This window comes from Patella vulgata, chromosome 5, assembly GCF_932274485.2.
Source record: "Patella vulgata chromosome 5, xgPatVulg1.2, whole genome shotgun sequence".
In the NCBI taxonomy this organism is placed as follows: Eukaryota; Metazoa; Mollusca; class Gastropoda; family Patellidae; genus Patella; species Patella vulgata.
Genome location: NC_065883.2, coordinates 58,788,503 through 58,808,615, shown reverse-complemented (window position 1 = coordinate 58,808,615; position 20,113 = coordinate 58,788,503). Strand labels below are relative to the sequence as shown.

At 32.8% G+C, this 20,113-nt stretch overlaps 1 protein-coding gene across 5 annotated transcripts in view; it reads right to left on the bottom strand.

The window, feature by feature from the left end:
- Positions 1 to 20,113, bottom strand: part of LOC126820745 (inositol-trisphosphate 3-kinase A) — a 44,797-nt gene that overhangs the window by 5,071 nt on the left and 19,613 nt on the right. For 2 of the 5 annotated variants that reach the window (XM_050548851.2, XM_050548852.2), the window contains 5 exons: positions 4,457 to 4,559; positions 3,829 to 3,969; positions 2,642 to 2,769; positions 880 to 1,029; positions 96 to 197 (listed from right to left, as the gene is read on the bottom strand). In XM_050548851.2, coding sequence (XP_050404808.2) covers positions 96 to 197; positions 880 to 1,029; positions 2,642 to 2,769; positions 3,829 to 3,969; positions 4,457 to 4,559 — 624 coding nt within the window. Of the gene's footprint in view, positions 1 to 95; positions 198 to 879; positions 1,030 to 2,641; positions 2,770 to 3,828; positions 3,970 to 4,456; positions 4,560 to 9,536; positions 9,860 to 13,243; positions 13,545 to 17,422; positions 18,196 to 20,113 lie in introns of those variants that run through there. The other 3 variants (XM_050548853.2, XM_050548855.2, XM_050548854.2) reach the window with 3 other exon arrangements.

Below are 20,113 nucleotides of genomic sequence, written 5' to 3'. Positions count from 1 at the left end.
TAAAATGGATTCCCTTTTGCCTGAATTACCATATATACTACTTCAGTTAAAAAAAAAATATGGGCATTACGTAAAAAAATGTCAAATAAACTTACAATAACTTCTGGATTTTCGCCTATGAAGGACTTTAATGTTTCTAAAACTTTATCTCTACCTTTAGTCTTCTTAAAGTCTTTACTTGATGCACCATCACTTTTCTGAAAATATAAAATGTATACAAATGCCAGTTCATTTAAGAGGGGGGGTTTGATGTCCGAATGGTTAGTGCCTGAATGGAGAGGGGGGTTTGATGTCCGAATGGTTAGTGCGTGCGTGTTGTATCATAAAGTCTGTCATTGAGTCAAGTGGCAATTCCCCGGGTGGATGTGACAAGGAGTAGGGTCGCTTGTCCTACCTCATGGATTTTCTCAACTGCTTAAAGACCCCTACACGCAAGCAAATTATTGAAATAAAATTGAACCATCCCAAAATGACCTAGTTTGTATCAAGTAGACCGTTAAACCCCATTTCTCTCTCTTACCAAGTAAAGATATAAAACAGGGGAAACAACTCCTCAAGTATTATAAGGAGTCAAATCACAAATCACTAGTCATCTAGTAGTGTTTATTTGTTTTAATCTAGAGGAAATTGTGTTTTATTTTTCAGATAAAGGAATGGATAAAATCATAAATTTCCTTGACTGCTTGACAATGTCTCATAGTTACATAACAACTGTTTATTTAGGAAGCTTTATTGAATTTGTTACGATTTTACATGCATTTTTAAATCTTAAATATATTTGTAACATAAATTCTATTCATCTGATGAGGCTATTGACAAACAGTTTCTTTTTAAATGTAGGTAGTTTAATTATAACAAATGATAGTTATTTTTGTTTACCTTGATACCTTCTATTCTAAAGGCTAAATCAACTGATGAACTCATTTCATCTCTCCATTGCATATATCGAGGTTTAGTAATAGCTTGTTGTTGATTTTCTTCTTCTGTTGGTGCATTTGGGTCAACTTCTATCATCTTTTGGTACATATCCTATGAAGTAATTATACATTATAATCAGAGGTTAAAACTGACATAACGACACACGTAATACAAAACCAATAAGACAAACCTGAGGGCAAGACAATATTTGAATGTAACAAAATCAGATCACGACTATAACATATGACAATAATGTTTTCACAATCAAGTAAAGGCACTACAGATCAATTCTGTCAAACATGAAATGAAATGAAATGAAATGGGGTTTAACATCCTACTGTTCTGCTCCTAACCTGGGCTAATGAAGACGGGCATACGCCATACAGTGTGCTATGAGGGAAATTTTGCCCGGGCAGCGGCGCTACGGCATACTCTTATATCGAATTCCAACTGTCAAGGGATCTTTTACGTGCATGCCAATGTGTACACGGGACCTCGGTTTTTCGTCCCATTCGAACGACTAGACAGCTGTCCTTGTCAGGCCCTCCATCCTGCATCACTGACAAGAGGAAACCACACCGGAAAATCTGAATGAACTTTCTCGGCCAATGCAGGGATCGAACACTCCTCACACTGAGAAACTTCTGTTGTGTTAATTCAAAAGGTCAACAGTACCAGAGGCCTAGCTCGAAGGTTTGGATTACATCACATTATGATCCTGAGTCTGACAGATCGTTTCCAGGATCAACTAGATATCAGCCAAGGCCTAGAGGCCTGGCAATGCATGAAACTCAAATCCTCATTAATCATGACCTATGAATGTTTTTACTTCATCACAATTTTTTTTGTATGTGTACCCAGTATATTTCTTTTTAGCTGTGTGCTGTACTTTATGGATATTTCAATACAATAAATCATATATATTATTCAACCTATAATAACAATATTATATTCTTGATCGTCAAGGAATATATTTTTAAGTGAAGAGTTAATAATTCTATTTATGGAAACATAATGAACACTTAAAATAAAATAGAGCCTTTATCCAGCCTATACTAATATTAGCACATAATGGTAATATATCAGGGTTTAGAATATTTGTTCACTTTTATTGAAACTGTTTGATGTCAATGAAGGTTAAGAGGTGAAATTTAGGTTAAGGGTTTCATGTTTGCAATGGTTGACTGATTGATAGAAAACTCACACCAGAGTGGGATGGGTGGTATATCATATTTCTACTAGTATGTAAGTTAACTTTGTATGGGCTTAAATGTAATCTTATACGTAAATATAATATCTGGTATATTTCATAGGAATTATATTCTAAAAATAAATTAATATCAACCCTATCAGTAATTATTTATGTTTTATCTAATTTTACAAAGTAGGGTAAACCAAGTAGGTGTCATCAAGCGAAAATACATCAATGAGTTGCAAATATTTGTGGGACATTTCTATTCAAATAAAGAAACACCCAAAGCAAGGAAAAATACTACTGAAAATGTGTGCACTAACCTTATGGGTTTGGCATTTTAATACATAATATTTATTTCATAACATACACTTGGCAAATCGCATATATTATATATGGGGCACTTCAAAAATAATTTCATGCAAATGTAATTCCAGTTATTCCAAATGGTTTCATTTAATTAATGTACCCGGTATATCTATATATTTTCATTTTAAAGTTTATTTCATAAAGTACATGTAAATAAATTACCTTTCGTAAAGATGGCTTTTTTCTGGCTTTACTCAATTCTTCTTCTAGATATGTTCGAACACCCATTTTAATGTCCATAACACATGGCGAATTAAATTCACATAATAAATCTTGTAATTGTAAATACACTGAAAAGTGGTTAAGGTCATTGACAAATATTCAAATTTCAAAATAATAGTTATCTTATTAAGCCCTGGTGGCAGACATGGTCTGTTTCTGCATGTGCTTGGAATGATAAGGCTAGACATGCCAGTGATACTCAGTCTACCCCAAATTTGAATTCCCCTTATGATTTCCTGTCCACTACAATCACTACTGCAGTGCGCCAGAAAAATTTAAATTTGCACAACATACAATAAACTATGTCTCTGCATTTTTTTAATGGAATTCTTTCAACTGAAATTAATTTCATATGTTTTCCAGTAGAATAAATTGTTTCTGTTCGTAAAGATTGAGTTTGCATCAAGATTCCATATCACTCTAACATCTGAGATCAATTTTAGCCAATATTAAAACTCTTAATTCTTTTTTAATAATAATAATAATCTCTTATTTCCAAAGGGTAGAAAATTAGGCCTGGGACCTTTCTTACATTTTGCCCTTTTAATAACATCAAGCCTGCATAAGATCCAAACAAATTTGTGTACATAACAATAATAAATATATTAGACATCATGTTTGTTAAATGTGAAAATTATTTACACTAAGAGGTATGAATAGAGAGAGAAATGGGGTTTAACGTCCATTCGTCAGAAACTAGGTCATTTCGGGACTAACACATGGTTCAATTTTATTTCAATAATTCGCTTGCACGTTGGGGTCTTTAGCAGTATGAGGTCCCGGAAAAAACACATGAGGTTGGACAGGCGACCCTACTCCTTGTCACGTTGACTCAATGACAGACCCTATGATACAGCGCGCACATGCTAACCATTCGGCCACCCAACCTCCCTCCTAAAAAAAATTAAAATTGTGACATCCTTATGACTGCTTGGATGACATAGCTGCTTTGGCTGTATGTTTCACTGCCCCACAACAGATTTCTATTGTTGTAATGACAGAATCATGTTTAAAGATGAAATATCAAGCCAATTGAAAACAGACAAGCTAGATGTACCCGTATATCGTTAATTTCCACAGTATATGGTGGGTTTTGGTCATGTATTTTATAAAGTCTAAAAGGATACTTTCACCCGATCTTTCTACATCTCCCCTATATTCAGGGACGTACGGTCTTAATATATCATCCATTACTTCCTTGAAACATTTCTGTTCTCTGACATCCAACTTTTTTAATACAGAACCAGCTTCTCCGGCCTGGAAATTACCTGTATAAAAAAAAAAAAATCATTTAAGAATAGAGTAGCAGTGACATAGTTTATAGTGAAACCAAAATAAATTTGTTCTTACATTTAATGCCCTTCCAACATAATATTTTAGATAAAAACATAAAATTTTATTTGTACATTTTCTTGGGCAAAACTAAGGAAGACAATCACAATTCGCCTACTCTCTTTGGAATTGGAATTGACAATGTAACTTGAATGTTTTTATGGGAACTTCCTATGTCTAACCTCAATTTTTCATCTGATGAATGGACACAAATAAAAACAAGCAGTGCGGGGTGGGGGATTCAATTCAAACCTAGTTGAATAATCTTAAGTTTTTCTGTGCCCACACCAAGATTAAGACATATAATGTTCATCCCATTCTATAAATACATATTCAATGTGGTTGACAAAAACAGTGCATGTAATACAATAATGGGCATGATACAAAAGAGTTTAAGACATAGAAGGTAACAACTCTATATACCTTGATGTCCAGCAAGCTGAATCCATGGATACCGATTCTTCTTAAAGACTTGTACAAAAGGAGACCATCTGATAATACTTCGTATTTTTTTCCAGGAACTTTGCTGAAAAATCGATAAACAAATTAATTATGTGTTTTAGGACGTGCGTCTTTCATCTTGAAAGTTTTCTTGTACTATTGTCATCAAAGAAACGAAAAGATAACCTGCAGAATGCAGACGTCATTTATGACAAAAAACGCACTTCATCTACAAAAAACAAAAATTTTAACAAGAAAAAATTATATATGGATGTACAAAATTTTTAAAAAGTTAGTGTTAAAGTTTTGGTAGCGATAAATAAACAACCAATGATATCTGACGTAATTCTCTGTTTAAGTTAAGTCAACTGGATTTAAAGGTCATGTTAATTGTTTATAAAACATGAATGAACGGTGCGTCACTCTAATAATCCCTTTGAAGATACAATCTTGGGTAATGAATGAAAGGTGTGTAAATTCAAGTATCATCATTAGCATGGCACCTTTTTTGCGCTTTTTAAAATCCTGTTGCTGTTTTAATACAACATATAGTGAGTGGAGACAAAAATGTTATGTTGAACTTGCATTGTCACTCAAATCATTTTATGAAAACAAAAACGCTATTGTTTCATAAGTAATGTTTATTTTTCGGTGGTAATAAAAAAAATTCTCAGCAGTTAAGAAGATAAACAAGTCACAGAGTACAGTGATTAATTAATAGCAGCTAAAACTAGATTTAAGGGTAACAGAAAAATAATATGTCGGTTAGTTCGGTGCAATTCAATTTAAATAAGTCTATTTAATGGTAGATAATCTGTTTAAACATCTCAAATTTCTGTTATTTATAGTAAATGCATTGTGCCTGTCAAATAATTTCCCGTTATTTAGAGCAAAAAAATTAAGTCAAAAGAATATAAAATATGACAATTTTGGGGGGTTTGGGCACAGAAATTGAATGCTTTCGAATTTGGTGATATGCATCACATCGGAAAAATTATTGTTAGTCAGGGAGGATAAAATAATGAGAGCCCTATTATCAACCCTAAAATTGTAAGTTTTGAACCATAAACTCCTGAAAAATAACATATCCACTCCAGGTAACCTGAAAAAAGGCAATATCCTTTTCATGTTTCATGATGATAATGTAAAGTTTGAACTACCTTCTGTATTGGGGCAATGGGGATAATGTTACTTAAAAACAACAAACATGTTTTTCATTTAAAAATGGAGAAGGGGGGCTAAGACTAGAATGACCAGTACAGTGGTTATGATCAATGCAGACATCTTGTCAAAATTACAACTATTGATAACTTCGCTCAAAATAAAGTAATCTGAATGAAATTTTGAATATATTCATTTTGCATTATCTATTTTTGAAATATCATAGCGACAAAGGCCAGCTCTTTATCTAAATCTTACATAATGTCCCTTTAATCCATTTTTAATACATATTGAGACCATGTCACCAGATGAATTGATCAATGATAGATTTAGATTCACTAATGTAAATTTTGGGTGGATTGTTATTGGCTGGTATCATTAAGTATTGCCATATTGGCATTACATTTGTAAGATACTTAAAGGGACAATAACACTCTTGCTGGCTTGAAAGCTCCAGAAAATAAATAATATCTCTATCTAAGTACTAGATGTTTAAGTGTCCTACCTGTTGTTTAAATTATCGATTACATCCTATTTTACTTGCCCAGAGGGTTCGAAAATATTTTTAAATCAAAGTTTCATTTGAAAAGGTTTACGTTAGACGTTTCAAACCATTATGTTGAATTTTTCAAAATTTTTAAATAAGGTTTGTTAAGATGAAATTTGTATCATCAATTAATTGAAATATTCTAAAATAGTGCAATTTGTTGACCAGAATAAAGATTGGGACATATTATTCAGAGTGGTATTGAGCCTTAACTTGCTAAAAAATACAATTTAAGACTTTAGTTCTCAACAAAAATACTAATCAAGTGGTCAAAGTTTTCATGTAGAAATAAAAATCATTGAGCACAGAGAATTACCATTAACATAATCAGATGCAAACAAGTTAATTAGTGTTTGTGGCTGATTATGTTAATGGTAATTCTCTGTTTAAGAGGAGCCACGGTTGCTAGATGGTTAGGCGCTGGCTCGCTAGCCTGGCGGTCGGGTGTTCGATCCCTGCATTGGCCGAGAAAGTTCATCTGGATTTTCCGACGTGGTTTCCCCTTGTTAGTGGTGCAGAACGAAGGGCATGACAAGGACAGCTGTCTAGTCCTTCGGATGAAACGAAAAACCGAGGTCCTGTGTATACATTAGAATGCACGTAAAAGATCCCTTGGCAGTTGGAATTCGATATAAGAGTAGGCGATAGTGCCGCAACCTGGATAAAATTTCCCTCATAGCACACTGTATGGCGTATGTCCGTCTTCATTAGCCCAGTATAGGAGCAGAACAGTAGGACGTTAAACCCCATTTCATTTCTGTTTAGGAATTTCTGTGTGTTAATAGTGTTTGCATCTGATTATATTATGTTAATGATAATTATGTTAATTGTGTTCAATGATTTTTATTTGTACATGAAAAATTGGTTATTAAAATAACTAAGTGGAAATCAGCCATTAGTAAGGTTTATGATATATGATATACAGTATTATTCTTGATTTACCTGGTAACAAGATATATATATATATATATATATAGTCTGACATACATATATATATACATATATGAAAAGTTAAAGATAACTACTCTTAGGTATTAAATACACAAAAATATAAAAGTTTTTGAAAAAAGAAGTAGATTATTTGTCAATTACTATCACTTTCGCTTATTTTATTAAGCTCTTCAGATAATCAACATTTTTGTAATACAACAAACTAGGTATTGGTACTATATTAGAATTTCACAAATGAAAATATCAGATTGTATTTAAATCAAGGGTTTGACTTAACTAATAATAATTTTAATATCAGGAATATAATAGGAATTTTACAAGTTACTAAATGGGATGGTATCTAAATGAAGATTTCAAATGTAATATCATCATATTCATTCCACAAATAAAATAAATGACTAGTAAAAGTATGATGTAGAAAATAAAATAGGTGAACAATAATAATATAAAAAAACCCTGACAAAATAACACTCCCCAAAAAATGTATTACAAAACCTCACATCATTCTCATACCATCATCACAAGTCATTATAAAACAACAATTGTTCATCATGACTGTCAGTACTGTCAGTTGTGTTACAGTTAGTAGCAGAAATTGAGAATTTCCTACAAACCATTTCTAAATTCAAAGAGTTGTCAAATGATTATAATATGTTCTCTTCTAAATTAGATGACTTGAGAATGAGCTTATTAGCAATAATACTCCCAATTATAAGCCGAGCCATTTAGATAAAGATACAGCTTATAATATAATTCTCTACAACTTCCTTCAATAGACAAGTGTACGTATGCCAACATAACAATGGCCAAATTTTTTAAACAAACATAATATAACTTAATTAGCATATCAAATTTGATGGAAAAGATTGTCCAATGAGTATAACACCTATTTATATTTCCCTAGAAATGAGTGTCTTCTTGTTTGAAAGTGGACTTTAAGCCCCAGCAAGACAGTAATTGATCGAAAGGTTTAGATTTAAAAGAAACTTTATTCTGTTGTTTACAATATATATACTCAGGTCATTTTTAGACTAACATCTAGTTATCTTGATCATGGTTATTCGTACAATGTGGTGTGAGGAGGATTTTTACAAGAAAGGAGAACTTCCAAATACATTTTTTCACACGCCGTTTTTTATATATAAACCCATGGAAGATTTACCAGGTAACAGTGTTATACTTGGGTGATTACAGTAACACAAATTCAAGTAAATTATTTTTAAGTCATCCCTCTGCCACATCACTTACTTCTTGTGATCAATCTTAATAACATAGTCTTAAGTCACATAGCGAACTGTCAATTTTTTTAAGAAAACACATTATAAGTATAATTAATGGTTAAAAAAAAAAATGTCTCCTTGCACACATGATTTTAAAAAATTCTCTGTGGTGTAACCACATAATTTTGTCTGGCAAAAGTTGGCATTCCATACAAAAATATTTTATTTCTTAAAAAAACAATTAACATGTTAACCAGAGAAAAAGCAAACAGTATGTCACAAAGCTGGTTTTCATGGACTTTTTGCATTATATTGTCAAGGTACATAAATAAAAAAACATCCATTAAAAATAAGTATTTGTGTCTGCATTGCATTGTAGAGAGAGAGAGAGAGAGAGAGAAATGGGGTTTAACGTCCACTCAACACAAACTAAGTCATTTCGGGACTAACATATGGTTTAATTTTATTTCAATAAATCGCTTGCGCGTAGGGGTCTTTAGCAGTGGGAGGAAACCGGAGAAAACCCACGAGTTTGGACAGGCGACCCTACTCCTTGTCACGTACAACCCGGTATTCGAAACCACACCAGTCGACTCAATGATAGACTTTATGATACAGCGCGCGCACGCTAACCATTCAGCCATCCACCCCCCCTGCATTGCATTGTAGGCCCCCTAAAATCAAGAGATAAAACCTAGACTATAGTATAACACCAAATCAAGTCATCAAAACAATGGTATATGAAATCTACAGGCATTATATACAAAAAGTGACACCATCATTCTAATAGAGGGATTTCCATTTATATAAATTGGATGCTTTTCTCAAAATTTCAACTCACATAAATTGCCACATATTATAATCATCTTATGTACAACACCTTTACTTTGCAGTCTTTAGCCAGAAATTTTAGTTTTAAGACATTTGAATTCACCACTAAGTTTACATCACTAGATAACATTTGTCCGATCAAATCTGTTATCTAATGTTTAATTGCACCTAAAAAATATTAGTAAATGTTTTTCTCGGCTTCCATTTATTTGCTAAATGTTGATGATTGAAAAACGTGTAAACACTTAAGTCAAAACTTATTATGTAACAAAACATCCATCTACATGTACTGTATATACAATAATCGTTAAAAGAAACGTACTCATATATAAACACTTAAGATAGTTCTTACCTCTTTTTCTTCAAGATTGGAATTCTCTTTCATGTCGGGATCATAACAAAATTTTAGAATAAAATGTTTTGAAAGTACTTCTAGGATACACATGTGTAAGCTATCAGCCATTTAGGCTCTTTAATACTAATGATTTAATTCACTGTCACGACTCACAAAGCTTTTTTAGTTAAATACATTCATACGTCATTCCTGTACTATTATTATTCAAAAAGCAGACAGTCCCCATTGAAATGTCGCAAGATATCTTCATCCAGATGACACTGATTTTGTAGGTCACCTATTTATCAAACGCATGGTACAGTATAGACTGTTAGATCCTTATTCTTGATACATAAATGACTTTTAAACAAACTTTTAAACAATCCACCATCTATTTAGGTATATTAAAGCAAGCTCTGCTCTGTATTAAATAGTATAAATATCAAGGGTTAATTTGAATCAATATTTTAAGTCCACCAACACACTATGAGTCACTGATTATATTATTAAATGCATTACACCTTCAATTTGGTTTATTAGTAATCAATTTGTAATGACATTCCAACTTTTCTAATATCTTTATTTACTTATAAGGTAAATAAACAAGTATTTTAAGATAAATAAACAGCTATGACATCATAAATGGATGTTGAAATGATTTCAAGTATTATTGAAATTACAATATCGACCAAGGAAACCGAACAATTTATTTTGTGTAATCAAATTGATAAAAGCTTAACTTAGTTACATAAAATATTCAGAGTTTATAAGTATCAAAAGAAATGAAATAAAATGAAATGAAATGGGATTTAACGTCCTACTGTTTTGCACCAAACTGGGCTAATGAAGACGGGCATATACCATACAGTGTGCTATGAGGGAAATTTTGCCTAGGCAGCGGCGCTACAGTCTACTCTTATATCGAATTCTAACTGCAAAGGGATCTTTTACGTGCACGCCAATATGTACATGGGACCTCAGTTTTTCGTCTCATCCGAACGACTAGACAGCTGTCCTTGTCAGGCCCTCCGTCCTGCATCACTGACAAGGGAAAACCAAAGTATTAAAAGAAAGAAATGGGATTTAAAGAAATCGGACATGTTTTTCGTCCCATCTGAACAACTAATGTTATCATTTTCTAGGCCTTCTGTTTTGTACCACTGATAAGGGGGAACCATGCTGGTAATCATGATGAACTTTATTGGCCAACACAGGGATCTAACACGGGATCTTCCAGGTTAGCAAGCCAACATTTTACTCACTACGCCACCACGTTTCCTCAGAAGTACATGTATCAAGTTCAAAATTGAAATGATTTAAAGATATACTCCCTTGACGGGGAAAATTTTTTCTTAGCTATAAAATCTACGATAGGTTGTTAGTCAACAAAACATATGCCCACAGCAAATAAGTCTTCCTCTCAGTCCATTATCTTCCACATTGCAATTCTTGGTGAGCCCCCTCTCCCACCATATAATTTAATTAAGTACAGTAACTCTAGAAGTAATTATCAGAAATAGTTTTGTTTGATAAAACTTATTCATCACAATAGATGAAACAAAGAGCGTAAATTTCAGGTACCAATAGATTGGATAATGATATTTGCTGTTAATTAGATTCTACAAGAGCCATAACAAAAGTTCAAAATGCTTTCTATAATTGGGTGAGTATAGATTTATTCTGAACATGATATTATAAAAACTCAAACCACTGATTGTCATTTCAGGGATTTTAAATCCCTTGTAAATTACAACATTGTTAAAGTTTTATGTCTAAATGGAATATCAGTTCAAAAAGCTTCCATTCCTTTCACTAATTACAAATGAACATTTCAGTGCCACCTAGGTGTGTTATGGAAAATGTATTGAATTCAACAAGAGAGATGGTCTATCCAATGATATTTTGGTTTTGTTAAATAATCAATTTAAGTAAATTTTACTTTGGATTAAAATTAATCTGTGAAAGTCTAGATATTGTCCGAAAAATGTCAATGGCAATCAACAGCTATAATTATGTTTATTTACTTGTTAAAATCGATGTAATGCTTCTTGAAAACTAAAGCTGAAATATTAATTAGTAGGCTATACAATCTGCACGATTCTATAAAAAATATTCATACCTTTTCCATTTGAGTATTCATGTGAATCAGTACGGTTATATGTAACAATTCACTGACAGTACAGACGTCATATAATGATGTATAATGAAAATGTGTTTAGTCCGCTCTGTACAGGCCATTTTGAAATCTTAACTCAGTTGTTATGGCTATATAGTAAATATGGTAAAGGATTTTTCACACAAGATCACATACTGCAAAAAACTTTGCCGTATAACAAATATTAGTCTAGATGTCCACTGAATTCTGTTTGTAGACATCCCATAGACCATTTGAACGATCCTTCTCCCTTGGAACTATCATGAGCATAGTAACCTACATTACTAAAATTTGTATTGAAATTGTTATCCAAACTACAAAAATAAACCGACCTTAGAAAACTTGATAGACAATAAATAGAGCGAGAAAAACATTATTAAAACTTTATTACTACAATATCAGTTATAAATTGCTTGGGTTTTTTTATGCTTCAGCACCTCTTCAAGATTTACAGATAACAATCTTCCATTTAATTTATAATTGACGCAAGCAGAATATTATTAAAACACCTAAAGAAAAGTTAGAGCAAAATTTAATTTAAGAGTACATCTGTGGAATAAATGATTAATCTTAATAAATCGCATTAAAAAAAGAATTCTATTTTCACCTCAACATTCTGTAAGATTTTACAATAAAACATCCGCACAATTTGATGTTGAAATAAATTAATTTGTGACCGACATTGATAACACAATGCCTTAAGGTAAACTCATCTAACATTTTGACATTGTACGCAAGTTATGGTTGAGTAGTTCGTACAAAAAACAACTTTTGTTTGCTATCTATTTATACCCTAACATTTCATTCATGTCCCTTGCTTGAATTTCTGATGTCATGAGCAATCTAGCTAATGAAACGAGATGGGGTTTGAATTAACTTTCTGCTGATCTGCACCAACTGGCCTAATGAAGATGAGAATACACCATACAGTGTCCCTTTCGAGCGAATATATGTCGGGAAATCCTGATGAATGTTTCTTAGGCAACATTGTGATCGAACACTGGACTGCCATGAACCATCGTGTCTCTCCTGCTTTTAAAGCTTTAAACGCATCATTATTGTCTTTCAGGATTTATAAGAATATTTGTACAATGAAAAGTAAACAAAATTATCACAACATAGACATTATAGATTCGATTAGATTTTATTTTCTGTACTAGCCACCAGTTGCGAACCAAAATGTTTATTGTTGATATTACCGGCCTTGTTATGTTATGTGCAGAAAAGTAGGGTCTTAAACCCCATTTCATTTATTATATGTTTACAATTTCTCTTTTGGGTTTATATTTCTTATACCCATTGTCTGAAAGCAGGCCTACTGGAAAATGGCCTCTTCGCTTTGACTCATGTATATACAGTGTCAGTAATAAAGGATTTTTTCAAAGTTTTTATATTTAATGAAAATGACACAAAATACAGGATATAATTTTGAGGTTACATTCTAAATGACACTATACCTTTAATACTTCCAGAGACGTTAGATTTAAGTCCACCACCAAAATTTTATGCAATTGTCTAGCTAAAAGTATTAGATTCAAAAACAGCAGAATAGGAAATAAATAAAACATACCATTGCCAAACTTTTCTTAAAATATTCCACTTAAAAAATCTGGTTTGGTGTTTGCAGACAGCTATTTGTAAATGTTAAGAAGTTGTTTGTCATGTCTGTTTTTAATAAACATTAAATCAATGCAAACACAAGGCTATATATTTTCAGAAATGAAGAATTTGCATACTACAACCCTCATTTGTAAATTAACAACTTCACGATTAGCTTCTTAAAAGTAAAAAATAAAGATCTTTAGTGACATCTGCCATATATACAAGTGGAGAAAAATAGTGTCGACCACATATTGTCGAACCTTTATAAAAGATCTACATGTACATGTATGTGACAGACGTCAGTTGAAAAGCATTATACACATTGTGCAAAGACAAAGTTTCCTAAATTTAGAAACTTCTAACATCTTTTCATGTACACAAACCAACATTTCCAAATGTCACACTATTGTTCAAAAACTTAAATGTAAGTGAACAAATGGTAGATACAATATTTGTATGTAAGGGTAGGATAATAGAACAACGTGAGATAGGTAGGTTTGGTTTTCTTCTGCACGTTTACATTATGTAATTGTACGCATTACAATAATTGTTTAGAATCTTACTAGGACAACTAACAGCAGTTTTTAAGGGAGAATATAGACCCATACAATTGTCACGAACAAGCCAAAAGTGAGGCTGATGTCCGCCGCCAAAATCTTGTAATAAATAGATGACACATAGTAATTAATTGCACATTAACCCATAAGTGCATGGCTACGGCCTACGCCGTAGAGTAAACAAAGGCTTAAATTGCATGGCTACGGAATTTCCCGTATCGTTTTTAACAGTTTGAATTTACCGCGTTAAAGGTGGTTCCACGGGAAATGCCCTTGTGACCCCATTGTTCAAATCCAGCATGGCCGTCATGGCAATGTTTTGAGTAAAATTTCTGTAACTTTTTGCGAATTTTCGCGGATTTAAGACATGATTTGTACAGGATCCCATTCATAGTTGCCAAGGAATACTGTGCGAGTTGGATTACGCTACAGAGTGAGTATTTTTGTGGGTTTTTTTTACGCAAAATAGCGTTTTTTTGTCCAGTTTTTTGCTTCACGTAGAAATCGTAGATATTTGTGCTGCAGTTCAGTGTGTTTGATCATAATCTATGGTTTGATGAGTCTACAAAATGTAGTAGTGATTCGGATGATGATGTCGCCTGTCTAACCTCGTGGGTTTTCTTCGGTTTTTCCAGTTTCCTCCCGCTGCTGTTGTAAAGTTATTGGATATTTTCCCCCCAAAATTTCTGTATTGTGTACCAAAGAGATGCCTCTGAAAGCAGCATACTTCATTTGTAACATTCTGCATCAATAAATATTTTTTATTGCACTCAGAAGTGGGAACTTTTTTTTTTTTTTTTTTTTCCCTGATTTCAAGTTGTCAATTCTACCTCCACCTACATTCATGTAAAGAATATTTCCCTTATTTTCTTTACAGATTCAGAAAGCCCTTTTTATACTCTTTCTAAATATATATACTTTGTAGGGTTTGTCATTGTCAGAAAATACTTTTTTCCTCATTTTTGTATTTAGCACCGTCGCAATGCCAGGAATTAGGCTTATATTATGCACGAAAGGGGTTTGGGTACAAAAATGGCTATGCACTTATGGGTTAAATAAAATTTGTATCTTTTTTAAAAGTATCGAGCAATCAAACTGATTATCAACTATACACTAAGATTCATTACTCTGTAAGGGGGTTTGGATGGCTGAATAGTTAGCACATGCGTGCTGTATCATACGGTCTGTCATCGAGTCAACTGGCGTGGTTTCGATGCCCAGTTGTACGTGACAAGGAGTAGGTTTGTCTGTCCCACGTCGTGGGTTTCCTCCGAGTCCTCCAGTTTTCTCCCACTGCCAAAGACCCCTACACGCAAATGAAGTATTGACATAAAATTGAACCATGTGTTGGCCCGAAATGACCTAGTTTGTGTCAAGTGGACATTAAACCCCATTTCTCTCTCTCATTACTCTGTATCAGATAGAATCGAAGTTATCTTGTCCCAAAGCATCGACCAATGAAATTGCTTAGCTTTAGCAGGAAATATTAATCATTGAACTCAGTCAAGACATTCACTTAATGAAGATCTACATCAAGTTTAAACATTCTACCTCAGTTAAAAGCAGAGTTATGTTCCAAAGTCTTGACCAATCAGTTAAATTGTTTATCCCTCCTTAGCCTAAGCAGAAAATTCTCATCATCGAACTTAGTCAAGGTCTATACTATTCTCATCTTCGAACTCTATTGCAATCACGGCATTCACCTAATAAAACACCTACACCAAGTGTGAACATCCTAGCTCAATTAGAAGAAGAGTTATTGTGTACCAAAGATTCGACCAATCAAATTGCTTATCACTTTGCTTACCCCAAGCAGAAAATGCCCATCATCGAACATAGTCAAGGTATTGATGTAATGAAACTACACACCAAATTTGAACAATCTCACTTAATTAGAACTAAAGTTATCGTTCCCAAAGCATCCACTGATCAAATTGCTTATCTCTGCTTACCCCAAGCAGAAAATGCTCATCTTCGAACTCCATCAAGGCATTCACCTAATAAACACCTACACCAAGTTTGAACATTCTAGCTCAATTAGAAGAAGAGTTATTGTGTCCCAATTCTATCGCGATTTCGTCTAATGGTTTGGATGCAGCTATGGTGGGTGGGGCGCTGGGCAGTGTAAGCTTACTTTTCCGGACACCTGTTACCACTACTTTTCCGGACACCTGTTACCACTGTTCATCATGTATGTTGTAGATGGTGAACAGTCCATTTGCTGCAGATTACACAATTTTACCGATACTATTTTTTTGGGACTTCGAATTTTGTCTAATGCTTTGGATTGTTCGTACTTGGTTTTATTTTATTTCAACAACTGACTTGTGCTTTGTGATCTGCAGGACAAGGTCCAAGATTCAATCTCATTGTTGTCTATGTAAGTTACTTGAGATTTTCCAGCATGCTTTCCCATTGTCAGTGGTGCAAATGAGGGTCTGACAAGGAAAAGCTTCTAGTCATTCGAATGGCAGAAAAAACCAAGGTCCCACATATATTAGAATACTAAAGATCCAGTGGTATTTGGAAAGCGAAAAAATAGTAGGTGATAGGGTTGCTACAAGGTCAAAATTTATCTCATAGTAGCCTACACTGCATTTAATTTCATTTGTTTAGCAGTGTCAAAGGAAAGAGAAACACTGCCTAAAACCATAGTATTAGGCAGACAACCTACTCCTTGACTCATACAATTGTCACCCTTATAAAAAACATCAAAGATTTGTAAAGATATTATGGATGACCATATAAAACATAAATACAGTATAAGAATGCTCAAAATATCACATCCAAAACTTATTAAATCATCTCTGATATGCTCATCAGTATCATTATTCAATGTCAATTTCAACATCAACTGTTGACGGAACTGTCAATTTCTTTTTCTAATATTACAGCGAAGATCAACTAACAATCATGTATGCTGAGAGTTGACAGGCATTCAAGTTATTTGTGGAAAAGGAATTTATGTCTAAAATAAGGATTCACCAGCAACCAATGAACTTCGGCCCCTGGATCCAGTAAATCGGAAGCAGTAAAATTCAACACTAAGAAAATTCCATACAGCTAATCTCAAGAGTAATGGGAGGAAACAATTGACATGGATACTGATCGTCGAAACTCATACATATTTCACTGATGTAATGATTTAAAATGTAAACACACAACCTATTACAATATTTATGATTTGTAAATATTTATTTCCTGTGCTGATTGTCAAGGGATTAAACAATGTTGATGCATATAGGAAATAGAGTTATTGAGTGGTGCATTAAAAATCACGAATGATAGTTTGATATAGCATGAGACACGAAAAAAAAGTTCAAGTGACTTATATTTGACAAGGTAGTTTGACCTATTATTTATAACTTATTTATAACAGGAAACAAATAGGTGATTCAACTACATGGTTGGTCATCTAAAGGTGCAGCACATTATCATTACTGTGTGATGAGAAAATAATTTGATTGAAAAGTCACGTAAGTGAAGGATGTTGCAACTGATCATATAGCTTGGTTTTTTTTTTGAGTATGGGTTGACTCACAAGGGTAAAAGAGGGAAAAAGGAACAGATCAAAACGACTATATACTTACTTGTCTATTGGAAAAACTTGGTTGTACGTCTGCAAGATCAATTTCAACAGGTGCTTCCCAATCACTAAGATCATCTTCACTATCCCGTGCTTCCACAGTCAAAAAATAACCTGACATCTTTTATTAATGTGTTTAGTTCTTGAAATACTTTCTCTGTTATTTTAATTTTCAATGCACAATTTTCAGAACAACTTGAATTCTATACCAGAACACTTCCAGACACTGGGCAGTATACACAACAATATTTATATACTGCTATAATTATGCTTATCATAAAATCCAAGTCATAATAAGATGTATTCTATAGACCTGTCAGTATTTATCTACATGTAGTTTGAATATCAAATCATTTTAATATAAAAACAACTTCTTTTTTGCAGCCAACTATCACTTTGTTATTCATTTTCTACACTCCATTTCATAAAAAAAGTCTTTTTATGATGCACCAGATAATAAATCTGTACGCTTTTTAAAATATAAACCTGATCCACGCCCTAATACACAAGACTTGACAATAAGAGTATGCAGATAAGATTACTTATAAAACCACAAATTCGTGTACACAAAACCAGGTCAATCCATTCACATGTATTTAGCTCTCATGTTCAATTATCTTTGAACACAACTAAAACTTCATGGGGCAACCTTTAAACCGATCGAATGGGTTACATACATGTACCTTTATGCCTGAATATTTTCACTTAAGAAATGTATCATATCCCAAGGATAATTCACAAAACCCTGCTCATAAACTCACAATACCCTCCTTATCTATTCAAATCAAAATATGAGATGATCATGCAGCAACCAGGTATTTGTATATTTTACAAATGATGTTTTAAATTGACTGTACCATCCTCTCTATGTCTTAATTCAGTCTGTTCAAAATGCTCACTAAAACCATAAACCATAAAACACAATACCCCACATTCTTTTAAGTCATTCAATCTCTTCTCTCTTGTGATTAAACACAGGCAAGCATTGTAAATATAATTATTAGTTTCACAAACCCTCAAATCTTATTAAAGGTGTTAATAAGCCACCAAGTGAAGCAAACAGAGGTAATTAACATCTATTGTAAAATACCCAGCCATTGATCTTTTACAGGTGAACAATTAACAAAGATTTCTGTCTTGTCTTAATAAGACACTTATATTTTCATCTTCTATGAGGTGACTAATTAATTAGCAAAAAAAAATCTTCACTAGCATTAAACCTAACTATAGGTGTGTTAAGTTTCCACAAAACAATTGACAGCTGTTTGTAAACTCATAACTTGATTATAATAATATAATATTAGAAAAAGACCGCTGATTTTAAATGGTCCAAATATCCAAATATATTACTTTATGTTATAAGCTCTGCCATGACACCTAAAATTCACAAATCCAAAAATTGACTTTCAATGTCACAAATTAGCTTGTACATTTTATTGTACTTCCTATAATGTATGGTTGACAACAAGTCAAATAATTCTGTGTTATCTATGTTATGGTTCATTGTATTACCAAGATCTATGTCAATTAAGCTATTTAAAACTTGTCACATTTAGGATTTCCTTTCACACTACCAAATAATATAAATAGACTAGTTTTAATACGACTACGGCTCTATATATCCAACAAGGATTTCTACTTCTTGTTTTTACACCAAACGCCTACACACACCAAATGTCAAAGACACAAATACCGTCATATGTTGTTCACAAATAATTACTTCAGCCCTTGCACATAATCACATAATATACTCAAGATATGTAGGTTTTTTGTCAGCCTAATGTGATTCACAAACATCTAAACCTAATAACACCTTTTAATGCTGGTATGAATATGAGTTTAGTCACTTCATAATGTGTCGGATTCTCACAATGTCCAAATATTAAACAATAAACTTCCATATCCCAGCAAATTTATCACTTTTCTGAATACATACTATATGATGGGACCACAAACCAATTTACTTATGTTCATAATCCAACTTTCAATTTTTCTTTTGCATCAGAACATTTGGTCAATCACTTGACTAAAGTATATACACTAACTCATCATAAATGATAATACTGTATATCATTATTCTTTCTATCGTTATGTGATTTTAGCCATGATCATGTTAAACTCCGAAAATAAAATGACTTTCAACACAAACCATAATCATCTAAGTCTAAACATCATAATACTATTTATATAACTAGAACCAGATTACAACAGACTTCTGGAAATCATTCCAAGAAATATGAAACAATTAATTAATGCATGGTTTTCTATTACCAATCTCATTGCAAAACCCATAATAATCGATAAAACTGAACAGCAAAAGTTTAATAATTTATATAGTAATAAATGAAATTTGTGATATATGACATAAATCTGAGTATAAGATTAAAGCTTAATACCAATCAGCACAGACATAAACAACCTACAAATATTAATGAGAGTAAACTTGACCTATACGCCAGAAGCATTATCTTTTAACAATACAGCTAATCAACTTATTGTTATCTGGTAACTTTCATGCCTTAATAGTCTATTTGTTTATTTGTTAGTTATATTTTTGAACTTCACATTATCAGGCCATTTGGTGTCTTTCCACAGTACTGAAAAAGGTAAGTTGCCAGACCATAAAACAAATGTCCACAACAGCAAATTATTGAAAGGCTTTTAGATCTTTCAAAACAAGTATCGTTAAGCAGAT